General features: G+C 44.4%; 1 protein-coding gene across 1 annotated transcript in view; it reads right to left on the bottom strand.

Moving 5' to 3' along the window:
- The window catches only part of EFHC2 (EF-hand domain containing 2), a gene marked incomplete at both ends in the record, with an annotated part of 61,469 nt that extends 46,627 nt beyond the window's left edge, over nt 1-14,842 (bottom strand). Inside the window, 3 exons of the mRNA XM_082333705.1 lie at nt 1,729-1,879; nt 5,265-5,453; nt 14,801-14,842. Coding sequence (XP_082189831.1) covers nt 1,729-1,879; nt 5,265-5,453; nt 14,801-14,842 — 382 coding nt within the window. The remainder of the gene's footprint in view (nt 1-1,728; nt 1,880-5,264; nt 5,454-14,800) is intronic.
- Between the last annotated feature and the right edge of the window lie 1,012 nt (nt 14,843-15,854).

Here is a 15,854-nt window from a genome sequence, read left to right on the forward strand (position 1 = left end):
TGTGTATACTCATTTATCCCACACAAAGTACTCATACAAAGCCATAGAGGCCTTCAAAACATCCTTGCATGGAAGACTGAGAGAATTCTTGTTTCTCTCTAACGCTATCCAGTTAATTTTAGATCCAGTACCAAAGGTGACTCCAAAACCATTAACATAAGATACAAGCAAGGAAATAGGGGGAAGTTGTAGCCTTCCTGTCACCACAGGATCATGACTAGACTTCCAGGAGCATCAGGCCTGAAGGGGCAGCCTGCACAACCCATACTACAAAGACAATGAAAATGACTCATTACTATAGCTAGATTCAAAGGAATCAGCTTTGAATTTGCTTTATCCTACTTTAATGAATCTGGCTTCCACCCTCCCTCTCAAAGACGTCGCCTCTGCCTCTCAGGTTAACTGTACTTCCTTTGTCGATGGTCATTTGTTCTAAGCCACAAAATGCAGAAATAGCCGCTCCCACTCCTGTGACACACAAGTCAAGGAAAACCTAAACCCGATGATGTCTCTGCCCTCACACATATGAGTGCAGGGAGGGGGTAAGTAACTCGTAAGTTCCCAGGAGAAGTGATCCAACGTGCTTTTCTTCAGGACTTGAAAAAGCACTTGCCCAGGTAGGAGTAGGACAAGGCTCCTCCGAATTCAAAATCAGTTCCTGCTGAAGAGCCAGGAAGATTTCTAGCAAGAAGAAGCACTCAACGCAGGGCCTGAAGTACTGGTTTAAGAAAAGATTCCCAGGTAATTTTATCCCAGGTCTAACAGTAATGATGCACGTAACACCTTTAAATATTATCCTACTCTGTAGACAGAGAAATTGATAGCATGTGCTCATCTTGGAAAAGAAAGCGGTAGTTAAATGGTTAACTTATTTTTGAAAATTGCTGTGCTAAGATCCACCAGAACATACAAAATATCTTTGGGGACTGGGAGGCGCAGTCATCCCAAGATACTCATCCCAAGACATCCTGCTTATCTGGACTATATCCCTTGAAAACTTTTTTAATTCTGGCAGTGACCCATAAACACCAAGAAACAGCAGCTGTGCTCCCCTTCTGCAACAGGATGTTGACCTCTAGATCACATTTTCGTAATGTAAACCAAGTCCATTAATACTCCAGTAAATCAGCTCAGTAAACCCTCCTCCAAAAGTCCTCAGGCTGGCCCAAGTGCAGTGATGTGACATTGAGGCAAGGCAGCTTCTTAACTTAGAGGCGTCAAGGAAAAATTACTGTGCCGAGGGCCCTTTAATCATAAAAGAACCAACAGCCAGAGGCACGAAAGGCACTTTCCTTCAACAACGGCAGAGTTACTGCAGCAGCTAATACACAATTACAGAGCTGCAGCTAGAGAACTTACTGTCAGTGCCAAGATGGGAGGAACCAGGCTCAGGAATGGAGATCTAGAACACAAATTGTTTTTGCAGAAGTGACACGACACTGACAATAGACCCACCATCATATGATTTCAAACAGCTGTATTAGAGAAAAAATAGTACATGTGAGTGCAGGAGAGGATTCTGCCTTACAAAACCTCCATCTTCAGAAACTAAGCCAATAAAAAAGTTCACATTATGACCTGCAACATGAAAAGACAATTACAGCTGTTCACTTACAGCCCATTTTAACTATAAGAAGTCACGTTATATATCCATTAGAATGGACCAAGACTGTACTGAAGAAAGATATAAAGGGCAAAAAACACCAGGGTGCTATTAAAAATAGATACCTTGAGTTATGCCACTATTTTTCACTTGGGGTTCAATCACTTGAATTGTATCATCTTCAAGGTAGAAGTATATTTTACAATGTCTGATTCTATATAGCTCTTGATTTTTGTCAGGCACTTCTTCCTCAAAATAGGCATCAAAAGACAATACCTATTAAAAACAATAAACAAATATAAAGCAGTAAAATCCTCAATGCTTTTGCAAAATATGTCAATAAAATAAACTTGTATAGATTAAAAGTAACTATATGTATGGATTTCAGGAGGTAGATTTATTTCTCAGAAATGTAAGAATAGAAATCCACATTAAATCACATAAATTTAAAATTCTTTGCTTGGCATTTTTATTATCACAACATCTAAGCAGAGATGGAACTCTAAAGTAAAGAAATAAATCAAAGATAAAACTATCAGCAGGCTGCTTGGAAAATCTTCTGAATAAAGAACTTTTAATAGCACAATGAGCTACCTAGGTCCTGAAGGAAATTTTAGACTTCTATTCAATGAATTGCTGGAAAATAAAGTGCATTATGACAGTAATGGCTTTACCATCGAGGTAAGTGGAAAGGAGAATTCTTTTTAAGCAGATGCTACAAGCTGTCTAATGAATGGTACTGAAGACTATCAGAGAGAAATGACATTTTTCAGGAGTCATTTAGAGCTGTGCAATATTAGCATTTCAAAACTTACCTGGCTCTGCAACTCAGCGAGGGGGGAAATCTCAGAGAGTATACCAACTGGTCTTCAGGGTCTCTTGCAATAGCAATAATGCAAGAAAAAAAACCTCCGTAGGTGAGGTGCTCAGTGGTTTCCTACAGTGGCCTTTATGTCTGGAGATCCCAACCCTAACTTGGCAAACCATTACACGATTTTGCACTTCTTGGTATCATTTATGGTGTTAAATCACTGAGCCCAATTTTAAGGCAATGTGCAAGAAGTGTCTACTTAGTAGTGCATCATCCACCAGGATGCTTGCTGTGGTAAGTATGTGCAAGGCGGCAATAACTAAAACAAGGTTTCCATCGTGCCCCCCCAACACATTTGGGTCAAATCAGTGCTAATCCATACTTCATTTTTAGCAATGCTTCTATTTAATATATTCAGTTACCTTTATTCTTGATTCATTACAGAAACTGAAGCATTGGAAAAAAGATAACTTAGTTGTTCCCTACGTTTCAATGAGCATCTGGCAGACTATGGCTTGAAAATGCTTGAAATCTAGTGAGCTAGCCAAGATCCCTATATGACACAGAACAGACCGGTTAATAATCTGTATTCCTTTACCACGTGTCTTCGAGAACCTCAAAGTACCTCCACGAATACTAATGACAGAGATTTTAAAACACCCTAACAGACAAACACAACCTCTTTTTCTACATCTGGGAAGGGAGAGAGAGTGGCTTGCTGAGGAGCACACAGGAAAGCTGCCCCGTGTCCTAGTCAGACTTCTCAACAGGCCACTCTCCCTTCTCTCAGGCAGGGTAACTGCAAGACGAGAAAAACTCTGTTTCCACGAACTATTTCAAAGGCTAAGATCCCACTGATTTTCAGCATGCATCAAGCAATATGACAGATACATTTTTGGCATCAACTTTCCTGCACTGTGACCTGCTACCATTAGAGAAATAAAGTTAAAATTATAACCAAATGACATAACTATTAATTTTAAAAATACTTGAAATGTTAACACTTCCTAACTCATGTCTCATCTGTAGCACACTGCTGTGTGCAAAGTTCCCATCCCACTCTTTAAAAAATTAAATGTTACATATGAAAACCACAAGTAACAAATATTGAATAAACTTTGTGGTGTTTTGTAAAGTTGGCATAAGATTTCCCTGGCACCTGTGGTAGTCAAATTATAAACATTATTTCCAGCCCAGGAGGCCTTGTGTATGTACTTAATCATAGAAGAAATTAAATTTACACCTGCTTCCTATTAAGCACATGAAATTGCAAAAACTATTTCTTAACCTACTTAATAAGTTTTATGCCTGTCCTTCCTCCAACTACTACGGTACTGCTGAAAGTCAGAAACCAAAGAAAAATGGTAAGAAAGCAGACTACATTTAAAAAGATAAACACCTACTCAAACCATTTTTCATGGAGTCGATTTTGCTGAGTCACAAACCGCAGCACTGGAGGACATAGCTGCATTCTAGGCTCTTTACTGGGGAAGCTAAATTAGTTGGGTAGTACCCTTTAACTGTCCGCAATTAATACAAAGACATGAGCCCTCCAGAGGCCAATTCCGAACCTGCCAACTCCTGCCCTGTATGGCCCAGTGGCGGAACACACTGATCAGAGACGGAATGTAGAAAGGCCAGCTAGTTCACCTCACCAGCCACGTTCAGTGGCAGGTCCCCACTGCGTCCTGCCCAACCCTTTTACTTCATAAACGCGGGTCCAAGTCCTACTAACTTATGTATGGCCCTGAGAAGCCAAGGCACACCTCCTCGTTGAAAGAAGGGTGCAGATAAAGCAAATGCAGGACTGGCTGAAGCCTTAACACTTTGGCACGTTAGACCAATTCACACGTGAGCACATCGCTGAAAACTATGTGAGCAGTACTAAGGACTTCTGAGGTAATGCTAACCGAAGTCACGTGTATCTGTTCAAGCCTTACATTTTCTTGTAGTAGTTCTGGTCTGCCAGAGAGACGAATGCGTAATTGTACTGCAATTACCTGCATGGCTTTTCTTTTCAAGCAAAAATTTTGAGACTAGCCAATATTCCCAATATTTAAATACCATAATCATTTAGTCATGCAACATTTCTGCAATCTGCTGAATGATCTCCTTTCTGGATCATTTTTCTTCTCTGATTGTAGGCTTTTTGCTTTAGAAATGAAACATCGCTAAGTAGAATTTAATGTAAATTTAAACATGGAAAGTAATGACAGTGTGCTACAAAATTCATATCATCACAGATTACAGTTATTTGATAACTCTCTAACTTCAAAGGTGTCACTACCTTCTTACAAAATAAAAAAATACTAATTTTAACTTCCTGTGTCTATAACGGACACAACCTACCTATATTACACATTAACAGGTCACACAAAAGTCAACAAGACTTTGAGCAAGCAAACATGATGGCATAAGTGAATTCCGAGCCTATTGCACTCCACTGTGGTTAATGGTTCCCAAGTGCCCATGCACATTTTCTCCTGGACTGGGGCCTACCTTACATTCATTCTTACCAGGTTGCCAAATAATTCTTTTATTGTCATCATTTTCGCTGAAAAGAAATATATCAACCACTCCCTTATTTTTATTGTATCCTGTAGGAGATGGACCCCAATACAGAAATATTTTTATCTGTTGCTGTATGGCATGAAATATGTTTATATTAATTGTCCAATATACCAATATGATGGAAAAATAGATGTTACCGCTCTTTTTGTATATCTAGGAGCTTTTTTTGCATGCACAAAATAATCTTCTGAAGTATTTGACTAACTGAATTTCACCTTTATAATGTTTGTCATATTGTAGCTATTCAGAAAAACCATACAGATACAGATTTCTACATACCTGCTTGTCAAATGCTACCCAAGCAGGAGCAGCACTTCCCATCCCTTCAGGAAACACACTGTATTTCGGTTTCGGCTTCTGCCCAGGTAACGGTTCACCTCCTATTCCGGGTTTATCTTCTCCAACCAGCATAGCAACATTATTGCAGTAACCCCAGTGCTGTGACTTGTGGAACTTTTCTTTCCCTATCTGTCAAAAGTTTGGAAGAAAAGAGAGGAAAAAACATCTGTGTGTTTGTTTGTAAATCCCTAAGAGTTAACTATCTAGGCAAGGGGGATTAATCATGTAAAAGTTTCTCTATAATTACTTTTAATACAGAGTCTAAAAACCTGTAACAACCAGAACGTTGCAAGTGAAGCGATATATTTCAGTGGTCAATTTGCCAGCCTCATAGACAAAAATGGGAAAACATGCCAGTAATTTATCCAAGCCGAGAGACAGGATGATACTAGCCATTTTTCCCCAACTCCTTCCCTGCAACACAGATTGAGGCGTGCGGTAGAAAGAAGCAAGTCACCCATGAGAACTGTTGCAAAAGGTAGAGGGGAAAAAGCCTTTTCTATAGATCTCCAGAGAACAAATGGAAACAGTTCAGGAGTACCCAGAGAACAGCCTGCTCTCATTACTTACGTCAAAGATCTTATTTACACTTGCATCCCCGAGTGCAAAATAAATAGCTCTGTACTAGTGAATACACTTGAATTTTAGGAGGTTGGATCTGAATCAAAAGGCAGAATATTCATTCCATCTGGGCTTATTCCAAAAGAAGGTCTCTGTAGTGATTTCTTTATATTATTACTATTTTTTTCAGGCAATTAAGGATGGAGTGCTTAAAAAAATACGCACAACCAACTGCAAAGAAACCCATCTTGCCTACTCGCATTTCTTGGCCGGGGCTGGAGCCAGTCTTGAAGCGATGCAGAAAAGCCTCTGGCCTCACAGGAATATCAGTCCTGCCTGTGGGAATGTCCCTCCTAATGAGCTGCCTGCTTTGCTGGCCCGCTCCCTCCAACGGAGGCAGCCGGCGTGAGCTGCGCTCGGGCAGCAATCCCCTAACGACCCCACACGTCCGTCTCACACGAGAGGACAGGCCGATAGGAAAAGCCAACAGAAAGCTCCACTAACCCTTCCTCCCCTGAGTTCTGACTCGTCAGCTCCTCTTGCTCTGCTGTTCCTCCCTTCCTCACCCTCTCAAATCCTCGAAACGCTTTGTCTGGGAAGGCGCGGATGGGCCACGGGGTAACTGCACCCCGGCGCACCTAGTAAGGGGAGATGGAGACTACCTCAGCTGTGCCCTCCTGGGGCTGGGTGAACACGAGGGAAGAGGAGGCTGAAGGGGGGGGAACTGATGTTATGGGTGAGCACAGAGAAGGCCCTGGGTAGAGGAAAAGGCTGGACAGCAAAATTTTCATAGTAGCACTGGAGCAGGTATGTCAGCAAAGTAGCAGAGGGCCAAAATGGCCTCTCATTTGGAAGACTGAGCAACACTAATTATCACACGCATATATATATTTAAACCACCCAAAAGGTGTAGACAACTCTAAGTTACTACCAGGAATCAAAAAAATGGCCAAGAAAAACAACAAAGAAAAGGAACAGATCATTGTTTTTCATCATGGCAACGTCCAAGTGCTCAAAGATAACGTAACACGCTCAGCACAGCGGTTCTGGGAACAAGTGCAAGCAGCGAAGCAGCAAAACCTGCAAGTAACCACGTAGTTATTTCATTCGGCCAGTACAAAAGAGTGAGGAATTTGAAAGGCAGCTAACCAGCCTCATGGCTCATAACATTCAGTGCTCACAGATACAAACTACTGCACACTGAAAGTTACAATCTGAACTGTTCACCTGCCTTGCGGTGCTCTAAATCCAGTGACACAGGACGGAGAGCTGCCCTTGACATGAACAGCTCAATCACTGCCTTTGCTTAAAATCCTTTGCGTCCTTTGGCAAGGACAGTGGTATGGAAAACAATAAATGACTTGCTATTTTTACAAATTATTATTTTTAACACCATAATAATCAATGGCCATACCTTGCTTAGGTTACCAAAAGCTGGGCTAGCCAGCACCCTTTGAAACGGTCACTGCAAAATGAGATAAGCTTCATATACTGGGGACAGTAATGATTGTGAGTATGGAAGCACTTCCCCAAAGAAGATGTTTAAAAGGTAAGCAACGTTTTGAAAAGAGGTGAATAAAAGGGCACATGGCAAGTATCACAGTTTAAAGAATAATACAAAGGAAAATAAGAAGTACTCCTGAACCATATAACTGAAGAACAAGAGTTACTGAATAAAAGAGAAAATCAATAAAAGGAAATACTTGTTTGTGTAACAACTAGTTAGCCCATGGGCCCCCCTGCCACATAGCACTGCTCAAGCCAGGAATTTAACAAGATTAAAAAAAGAGCTGCATATTTGCAGGAATAATGCCCAAAATAAAATATTTCGTATCAGCACATTTTTGTGAGCTGCGATACAAAATTTCATGCTTCGGTGCGCAGCGTAAGCAGTGACTTTTAGGCATTGGGAGCAGATCTTCATGTGATCATCCCACCCTTCCCTGAAGAAGTGAACACAGGCGCTCTCCTGGTACGGGACTCTGGAACAGACAGGCACTGATGGGGTCTGGCACCCGTTTTGTAACACATCTGCACTTGGGATGGTCTTCTCCCTCTCCTCTGGGCGCTACTGAGCTGCCCTTTCTTCTTCTCCTTCTTTTTTTTAATAATTTTGTTCCTCGGTAAGCTGATAAAGAGTTGGGGAGAAGTCAGAATGGGAGGGAGCTTCCTGCATTTATCAGTTCAAATGTGGAATAACTATTGTCAAGCTGAGTTTTAAAAGGGAAATTTGTAGGCAGAAACATCTGATTTATACTGAAGATGCTATAGAACAGATCCACTTTTTGGCACATCAAGTATTTAATTATTTCCCCCCTATTACCAAGGCATGAGTTAGGGAGAAAGGCATAGTTATCAAAACACAGTGAGGGTGGCAGTTTTCCTGAGCAAAGGAAAGCTTTTCATGCCTTCAAAGCTGCTTCTAGAAGCATTTGCTGTTCATCTGTTTCTGGGTTTTGGCGAGCTACAGTGTGGTAACGTGTTCATGAAAGTAATCCAGGTTTGCTCCTGCTGGGAATTTTCCAGAATTTAGGGATGAAATTGCAACGTCGTTCACAATTTGATATGAAAAATACATGGCCCGAGAGCTGGAATGCTGTTAAGAATCTTTTGTGGCATTCTTGTAACTTTTTAGGGTTCAACATCATGTCCTAATCATAGAATTACTTATAAGCCCCTTCTCCATGAAAAGCATCTAAATCCATATGCAAAATAATATCTTCTAAAAGTCCTTACAGTTATTTCTTAAAATAACAAACCAAAACAACAACAACAACAACAAAACCCAAACCAAACCAAAAGAAAGTTTAAGAAAAAAGTAATTACAATTGAAGATCACAAAAGTGAAAAATGAAATTTGGGAAATTTCAGCTAATGGACTAAGACCACATCCAGCCTAAAATAGTGACAGAACATCATGTTACCTCCACACTAATATTAAATGACTTCTAAAAGAAATCTGTGAGAGCACAGGGAAAGAGCTTTACTGTGTCTGCTGTGCTAATGCAGCTAAGCTGAGCAGGCTGTAGATCTGCTGAACAAAGCTGGCCGTTTTCTGTGCGGTGAGCCTGAAATAAATATTGAGGAGACATTCAATAGTGACTAATGCAAAGGTCAGGATTCTCTGACTGCAGCTATTGGCTTTGCAAACTCAGCCGCTGCAGTCCTTGGGGAACACTGCCTCGTGCTCTGTCCGTCTTGCTCTTTAATACCCTGGTACAGAGTCACAGCAAACTCATCAGGGAGCTGCACACTTCAGCTGAACCAAACACAACTGGAAATCTCTCACCAGAGCAGCTGGAGTGATGAGGGAGCCCTGTGACACACGCTGTCTCAGGAGCTACGTGTTTCTAACCAAGTTCCACAGGGAGTTATGGCAGAAGCCACTGGTAGCAGTCCGGTTCTCTTCCCCGTATCCAATTTTAATTCCCACCTTGAGACCAGCAGCTGCACTGTGGAGATCCTGCTCAAATCCTATATCAGGATGAACTATGGTGTTTCTGAACTACTCTAGGATGCTGATACAGTCTGCTGGTTGCTTCGGCTAAGCAATGGAAATAAATGCAAATGCTGCACACTGTGCCAGTCAAATTCATGGAAACCCGTGGAAAGCACCAGTCACCACCAGAGATGACACAAAGTGCAGAAGTTCCTGCAATACTTGTAAGTAGCATCTCTCACAACGTTAGCACTCGCTGCTTAGTGAAAAGCCATATTTCAGCCAGCAATTTTCATATCTTTTATCATCCCCAGCTTGCTGCAGAGATTTCAGTATGTTCAGAGGTTAAGTGGTACTGTAAAAGGAGGACTACCTTAATATATTGTTCCCAGCGACTGGGGTGCCCCCCTAACACATCCCAGAACAAGGTGCATCAACACTAACAGCCTGGATCAGCACAGGAAGGACATGGACCTGCTGGAGCGGGTCCAGAAAAGGGCCACAAAAATGATCAGAGGGCTGGAACACCTCTCCTATGAGGAAAGGCTGAGAGAATTGGGGTTATTCAGCCTGGAGAAGAGAAGGCTGCAGGGAGACCTTTTTGCGGCCTTCCAGTACTTAAAGGGGGCTTAAAAGAAAGATGGGGACAGGCTTTTTAGCAGGGCCTGTTGCGATAGGACACGGGGCAATAGTTTTAAACTGAAGGAGAGTAGATTTAGACTAGATACAAGGAAGATATTTTTTACAATGAGGGTGGTTAAACACTGGACCAGGTTGCCCAGAGAGGTGGTAGATGCCCCATCCCTGGAAACATTCAAGGTCAGGCTGGACTGGGCTCTGAGCAACCTGATCGAGTTGAAGATGTCCCTGCTCACTGCAGGGGGCTGGACTAGACGACCTTTAAAGGTCCCTTCTAACCCAAACCGTTCAATGATTCTATTAGCTTGCTCTTGCCGCCTGAGCTGGTACAGCCTGAGAAGACAACAGATGGATATAAAGTAAAGGGTCCAAAATGCAGCCCTGATGGGCAGCTATAGGAAGACTGGGGTTTGGGGGTTGTGAACAGACAGAGATCGGGGGGAGTGGGGCTGAGGGGCAGGAGGCAGTGGAAGTGGCTCAGGAAAGAAGGACAGGGAAAGAAGAAGGGAAGGCACAGCAGGCGGGCTTACTTATAAAGAGGTTGGCAAGCGCTCTGTCAAGAAAAACTAATGTCCCATTTTGGCACCAATGATTACAGAGCAGCAGAAAACACTCAAGCCAGGAAACACAGAGACAGCAACAGCAGCAGAGTTGAGGGCAACTCCAAGCTCCTGCAATAAACAAGGAAGATGTGGAATTTCTGCTGTGCCACTATAGTTTGCAACAGCAACTGATATTCTCAAGGATGTATTTTCCCCTTGAGATCTATAAACTCATTGTCCGATTCTCTGAGAAATGCCATGCAGAATTGTCACACAGAATTTTCTCTCTGAGAGGGATTTCAAACCTTGCGCAAGAAAATACACCAGTCAGCTAGCACCTGGTGTATCTGACCCGTACGAATATACAGTCCTCTCCATTAGCTGCTGATACAAGGCAAGACCATCAATCTGGTATCAGAAGGGACAGCTGCCTTGGACAACGGGAGGTGGACCAGTAACACTAACAAAAGAAGTAAGGATGCTTTTGCACTGTAACCAGTATCATCCCTAACACAGTCCAGACTCTGAATGCACAAACTTTCTCCTGAAGTAACAGGGTAAATTTACTATATGCTACGTTTCCACCACATGCAGGATTAAATATGGTTATCAAGATCTGTGATTTTCTGTCTTGAAACAGGCGACACACATGTAACTTGTATAGACAAAGCTGAAAATCTCACTACTGCACAATTTCAATATCAGCTGGGCTCTGCAGACAGAAGCTGCAGTACCTAGGTCTCCCCTCGCCTCTTAAACATTGGCTTCAGTGGCAGGAACAAAAGAAAAGAAATGAGGAATTCCCCTTTTCAAGGGTATGCAACAGGTGGCGAAATTTTCAAACAGGTAACCCATGAGTTACTGTTTGTGAAAAGAAATGAATAAACTCTTGTGACGCAACAGGACAGTAAATGCTGTGCAAGTGCCACACGCAGCCGCTGCCGGGCAGAGCAGGGCACTTGGCTGAGGCTGTCAGGACAGAGGAGCACCAGCCGTGCCGAGGGGCAGCAGCACTCCCAGCGCAGACCCTGGCCTCCCCAGCCCGCGCGAAGGGGAAAGGTCCAACTTCTGCCCGTTAGCCAGCCCCCTGAAGGGAGGGACCTCGCAAGCGGGCAGGAGATGGGCTGATCCGTGCTGACAATACCGGCCTGCTCTATCATTACATCTCCTGATCGCCCACATGTGAACATGACAGGCACTGCTGATGAGCAACTCATCTTTGGACTTCCATTCAAGGAACAGGAGTTTTAAAGGAGGTGAAGGGGATTTATTTGATGGGTGGACTTGTGGGTACATAAACTACTGTAATTTTGATTTTAAAGACATTTGAAAAAATAGGGGCGGTTCCTTTTACCCTCTTTGCAGACAGTAAATATTTTATGCTCCTGATGCCTTCTGCTAGCCATCCTTCTTCTCCACACCAGCAAATCAAACATCAAACACGGCACTGCTTGTGCTATGCTTGTCCCTTTCATCCCTGCTCTTCATTTAGCACAAAGGAAACATTACCTTACGTTACCGTAGGAACCACTCCGGCTGTTTAAAAAGTGCTATCACCTCCCTATATTTCCCTCCAGCCTCATCAGCAGTGATGCCTGAGCAGCAGGATTTTGTCCCAGCTATGCAGGACCGCAGCAGCAGCATCGCTCTCTGGGAAGCTGCTGAATCGGGCACCAGTCAGGTACAGTTAAGTGAGGGAAACACAGTAAAAAGCAGCCAACAGCTGCTGCCTTTCGCAGGGTCGACTGCGAGCTGCCCGGCCTCGCTGCCCTTGCTTGGGGCTGGAGATGAAGCATTTCTGCTCCTGGCTGCAGAGGAAGTAAGCATTCCCTGTAGAGCTAGCTAGAATTAATAATAATCATAACAGAGGAGTAATACAAGGGCTAGTGGCTCTTAGATCCAGAGACCTAAGCACTGCGAAAAGATTTCTTCCTTCCCATTTGCCAATGCAGTCCCTGCTGCCCTGAAGTTAGACTCTGCGTCCCCAACTACCCTAAAGCCCTGATTTTCTGGAGACAGCCCAGCTGCTTTATTAAACACATCCAAGGCAGACAAAATGCTTATGTACTCCTTTTCCACTGCCTTTTGTGGGCCTATACATGAGGCAGGTGGAAGCATTAGGGGCAGAGAAAAGAGGATTGCAGCAGTAGCTTTAACAGTGATAAAAGCGGAATTAATACCCATAATTATAAACCAAGGGCTGACAGGAACAGCAATCCCCTGTCCCCTGCCCGTCCTTCTTCAGGGCATGCTTTGCTACTGTTGTTTCTGTGCGGTAAGAGGCGTTGATGGAAACGCTCAGAGTACTGATGGGTGGAAATACTTTTTTCCTTTTCAATTTATCTATAGCAGTGACACCTTTTTTCCTTTAAATATGCTCTTCTTGGCCTCTCATTTGTGGAACTAGATGAAAATAAAATTAAATCTAATAGCCACCAACTAAGCAGAGATCAGAAATGCTTTGCAAGAAAGGCGAGCTATCAGTATTAACTCCACTATCTCAAGGACTGTCAAAAGGAGCAATTTGGAGCCCTGACAATGGCGTAACCATGGTTTTACAATGCTCTCTTGTGGCAATTCTGACTCGGTTTTCACACCTTTAGTTCTCGTAACACATATACGCACTATATGTACTTCAGCATGGGGTGTTCTGGAGACAACTCACTCCATCATACTCCAAAACCAACAATCCCTATCAATTAATTCAACATGAAATTTGGAGAACAATAAAGTCTCAGATAACACTGAGCTGAGCTATTCTGCTTCCACCCAGCAGATACCAACGGTACACACCTATTTCAATGTTGTTGATATGCCCACTCAGCAGCTACGTGAAGCATTATATACACAAACAACTCTCTACAATACAAATTTGAATTCAGCAAGAGAGACTGAGTATTCACCACCAGGCCGTTTTTTTTTTGTTTTTCCTTCTAAAACAATGGCACCCAGCATGCTGTTGGTGGGGAAGAAGTTGCCTGAAAGATCCTCACTGCTTGTAAGCCAGGCTCTTTCTGCAAAAGGTCCCGTGTGCACACACACCGATGCAATGCCGACACACCAAGCGAGGCTGGGGAGCCCACATATTTCTACACAATTTCATGTTCCCTGTACCAGCACCGAGGCAGCTACCTGTCTTGTTTTTTTTAAAGAGCTGCCAGAGGTGTTACACTGGACCACACTTAATGCAAACTGATCCATAGCTCATAAAGTGGGCTCCCAGATATGCTACCAGCGTGGACAAGTCTCGTATTGAAGGGGTACTGATGCTCATGGTATCATTGGCATTAATACGTGCGTCTTGACAAATCATTTGCAAATTTTCCCTAAAATACATTATCACCTTCTACACTCTCCCTCATAGGGTGGATTAGACTCAGGAGCTCGCAAAGCACCCCAGCAGTCAGGCTGCAGAAACAAGGGCTCTAATGGCCACAACATGTTCACAGCGTGAAAAACGACAGATTCCCTTCCAGATATTTTACCATTATTAAGAAAATCTATACTGTTTCATCTGCCTCCTTGAAGGTACCAGCTACAGTGCCATGCCCGAATCGTTCCTTACCTCCTGCACCCTTTCACAGTACAGATGATTGTATTCAGCAAATTTCTAGCTATCCTTGATGAATGAGTCTGAAGTAGTGATGGCAGCCTTCTCTGTTGTTTGCTATTGTAGCTCATGATAAAAATACATTCTTGTATATTCAGACTGCCACCGACATTTAATAGTACCGGCAACTCTGAAAAATCACATTAGCATCCCTAGCATTTTTCCTCTCCTCTGCAAAGACTTTTTGGGTTAATTAGAGGGTAGTTGCCTCTCCCCGTTTTAAGAGACGCAAACAAGAGCTCAAACTGCCCCACAGCAGCTGCCAGACCCCTCAGTCCCTGCCCGGCTGCAAGGCATTCCCACTCCCAAGGTAAAACCGGAGGAGGTTTGTACACCTAACAGCGTCTGGCTTTCCACCCGCCGGGTCAGGGGAGGGGGGCAAGGCCTCGCCGTGGCGCCGGCGCTTCCTCGCCACCCCCGGGGCCGACTCCGTACGGAGCACCTGCGCCTCACCCCCTCCTGCCGGCCCCACCGACAGCCAAAGCGCATCGTGGTCCGCCCTCGGCCCCCCTCAGGCCAGGCCGGGGGCGAGGCGGCCGCCCTATGGCGGCCGCCTCGCCCCCGGCCTGGCCTGAGGGGGGCGGCCGGGGTAACCGACGCCGACGCCGGCGCCGCCCCCACGGCAGCCCCGGCACCGGGTCAGGGTCGGGGGGGGAACAGGGTGATCCCCTCCGCCGTCACTCACGTTCGGGTCGCGGGAGGCCCCGGGCAGGAGCGGCAGCGCCATGGCCGCCCCGGCCCCGGCCCGCCGGCAGCCCCGCGCCGCTGGGGGCGCCGTTGCCTGGAGACCGCCCGGTGACGTCACGGGGGGGCGGGGCGAAGGGCGGCGGGGCCGAGCGGCGGGCGACGCAGGGTTTGCGGCCTTGGGGGCCGAGGTCGAACCCGATAGGAATCCGGTTATTCAATTTTTCAAAATTCCTTGCCGTCTTCTTCAGAAATCTCCCAAAATTCACCTCAGGCCCAAAGCCGTGCGTGGTACAGGCACGCCTGCCGCCCTCCCGCCAGCCGGGGTGCAGCAACCCCCGTCCGGACGTGGTTTCCCCCCAAAATAACTCTGGACACGGGGTCACGGGCAGAGGCGTATCCCCCCGCATTGGCTGTTTTCTGCACGAATTAAATTTATCGTGTTTTTCGTTTTGTGACTTCCATACAGCGCATTTTACGGCGGGGACCTGGCGGGCTTGGGAGAGGTGGGGGGTGGGATGCTTTTACCTTTTTTTGTGTGGTTTTTTTTTGCATTTTAGTCCACCAAGATGGTGAAACCAGGTCAGTGGGTTTCCACTTTCGGGTTTCCCCGTGCGGTATTATGCACCTGCATTTGCATTTAGTGCGGAAAGGTAAATATTTAAAATGTATTTTAATTGAAAATAAAAGGAACCACCATTTTAATCACATTCATTTCGTACAGTGGGTGGTATTACACTCAAATTTAAATTACAAACAGAAAATACACTGAGAGTTTCTCACGGATGGCTTGGGGGGAAGGGTTGCTTCTTTCTTTAATGGAAATAACATTTTCCTTGTTAATAAGGGAGGATGCATTCCAGATCGCCTCCAAAGCCTATTCCAGAGAACAGCAACCGTGCTACGTTATGTTCCTCCGTTTTACATAAAGCTGTTCAGGAATATATTTTTTTAATTAGAACTGCTTTTTACAGAAAAATGAGTTTATGGATAAAATAGTTAGCTGAAACCCAAATATTTCAATTCTGATATGCCATCACGCTGTCTCAGAGGAG

Source organism: Platalea leucorodia, assembly GCF_965183815.1.
Source record: "Platalea leucorodia genome assembly, chromosome: 2".
NCBI classification, from domain to species: Eukaryota; Metazoa; Chordata; class Aves; order Pelecaniformes; family Threskiornithidae; genus Platalea; species Platalea leucorodia.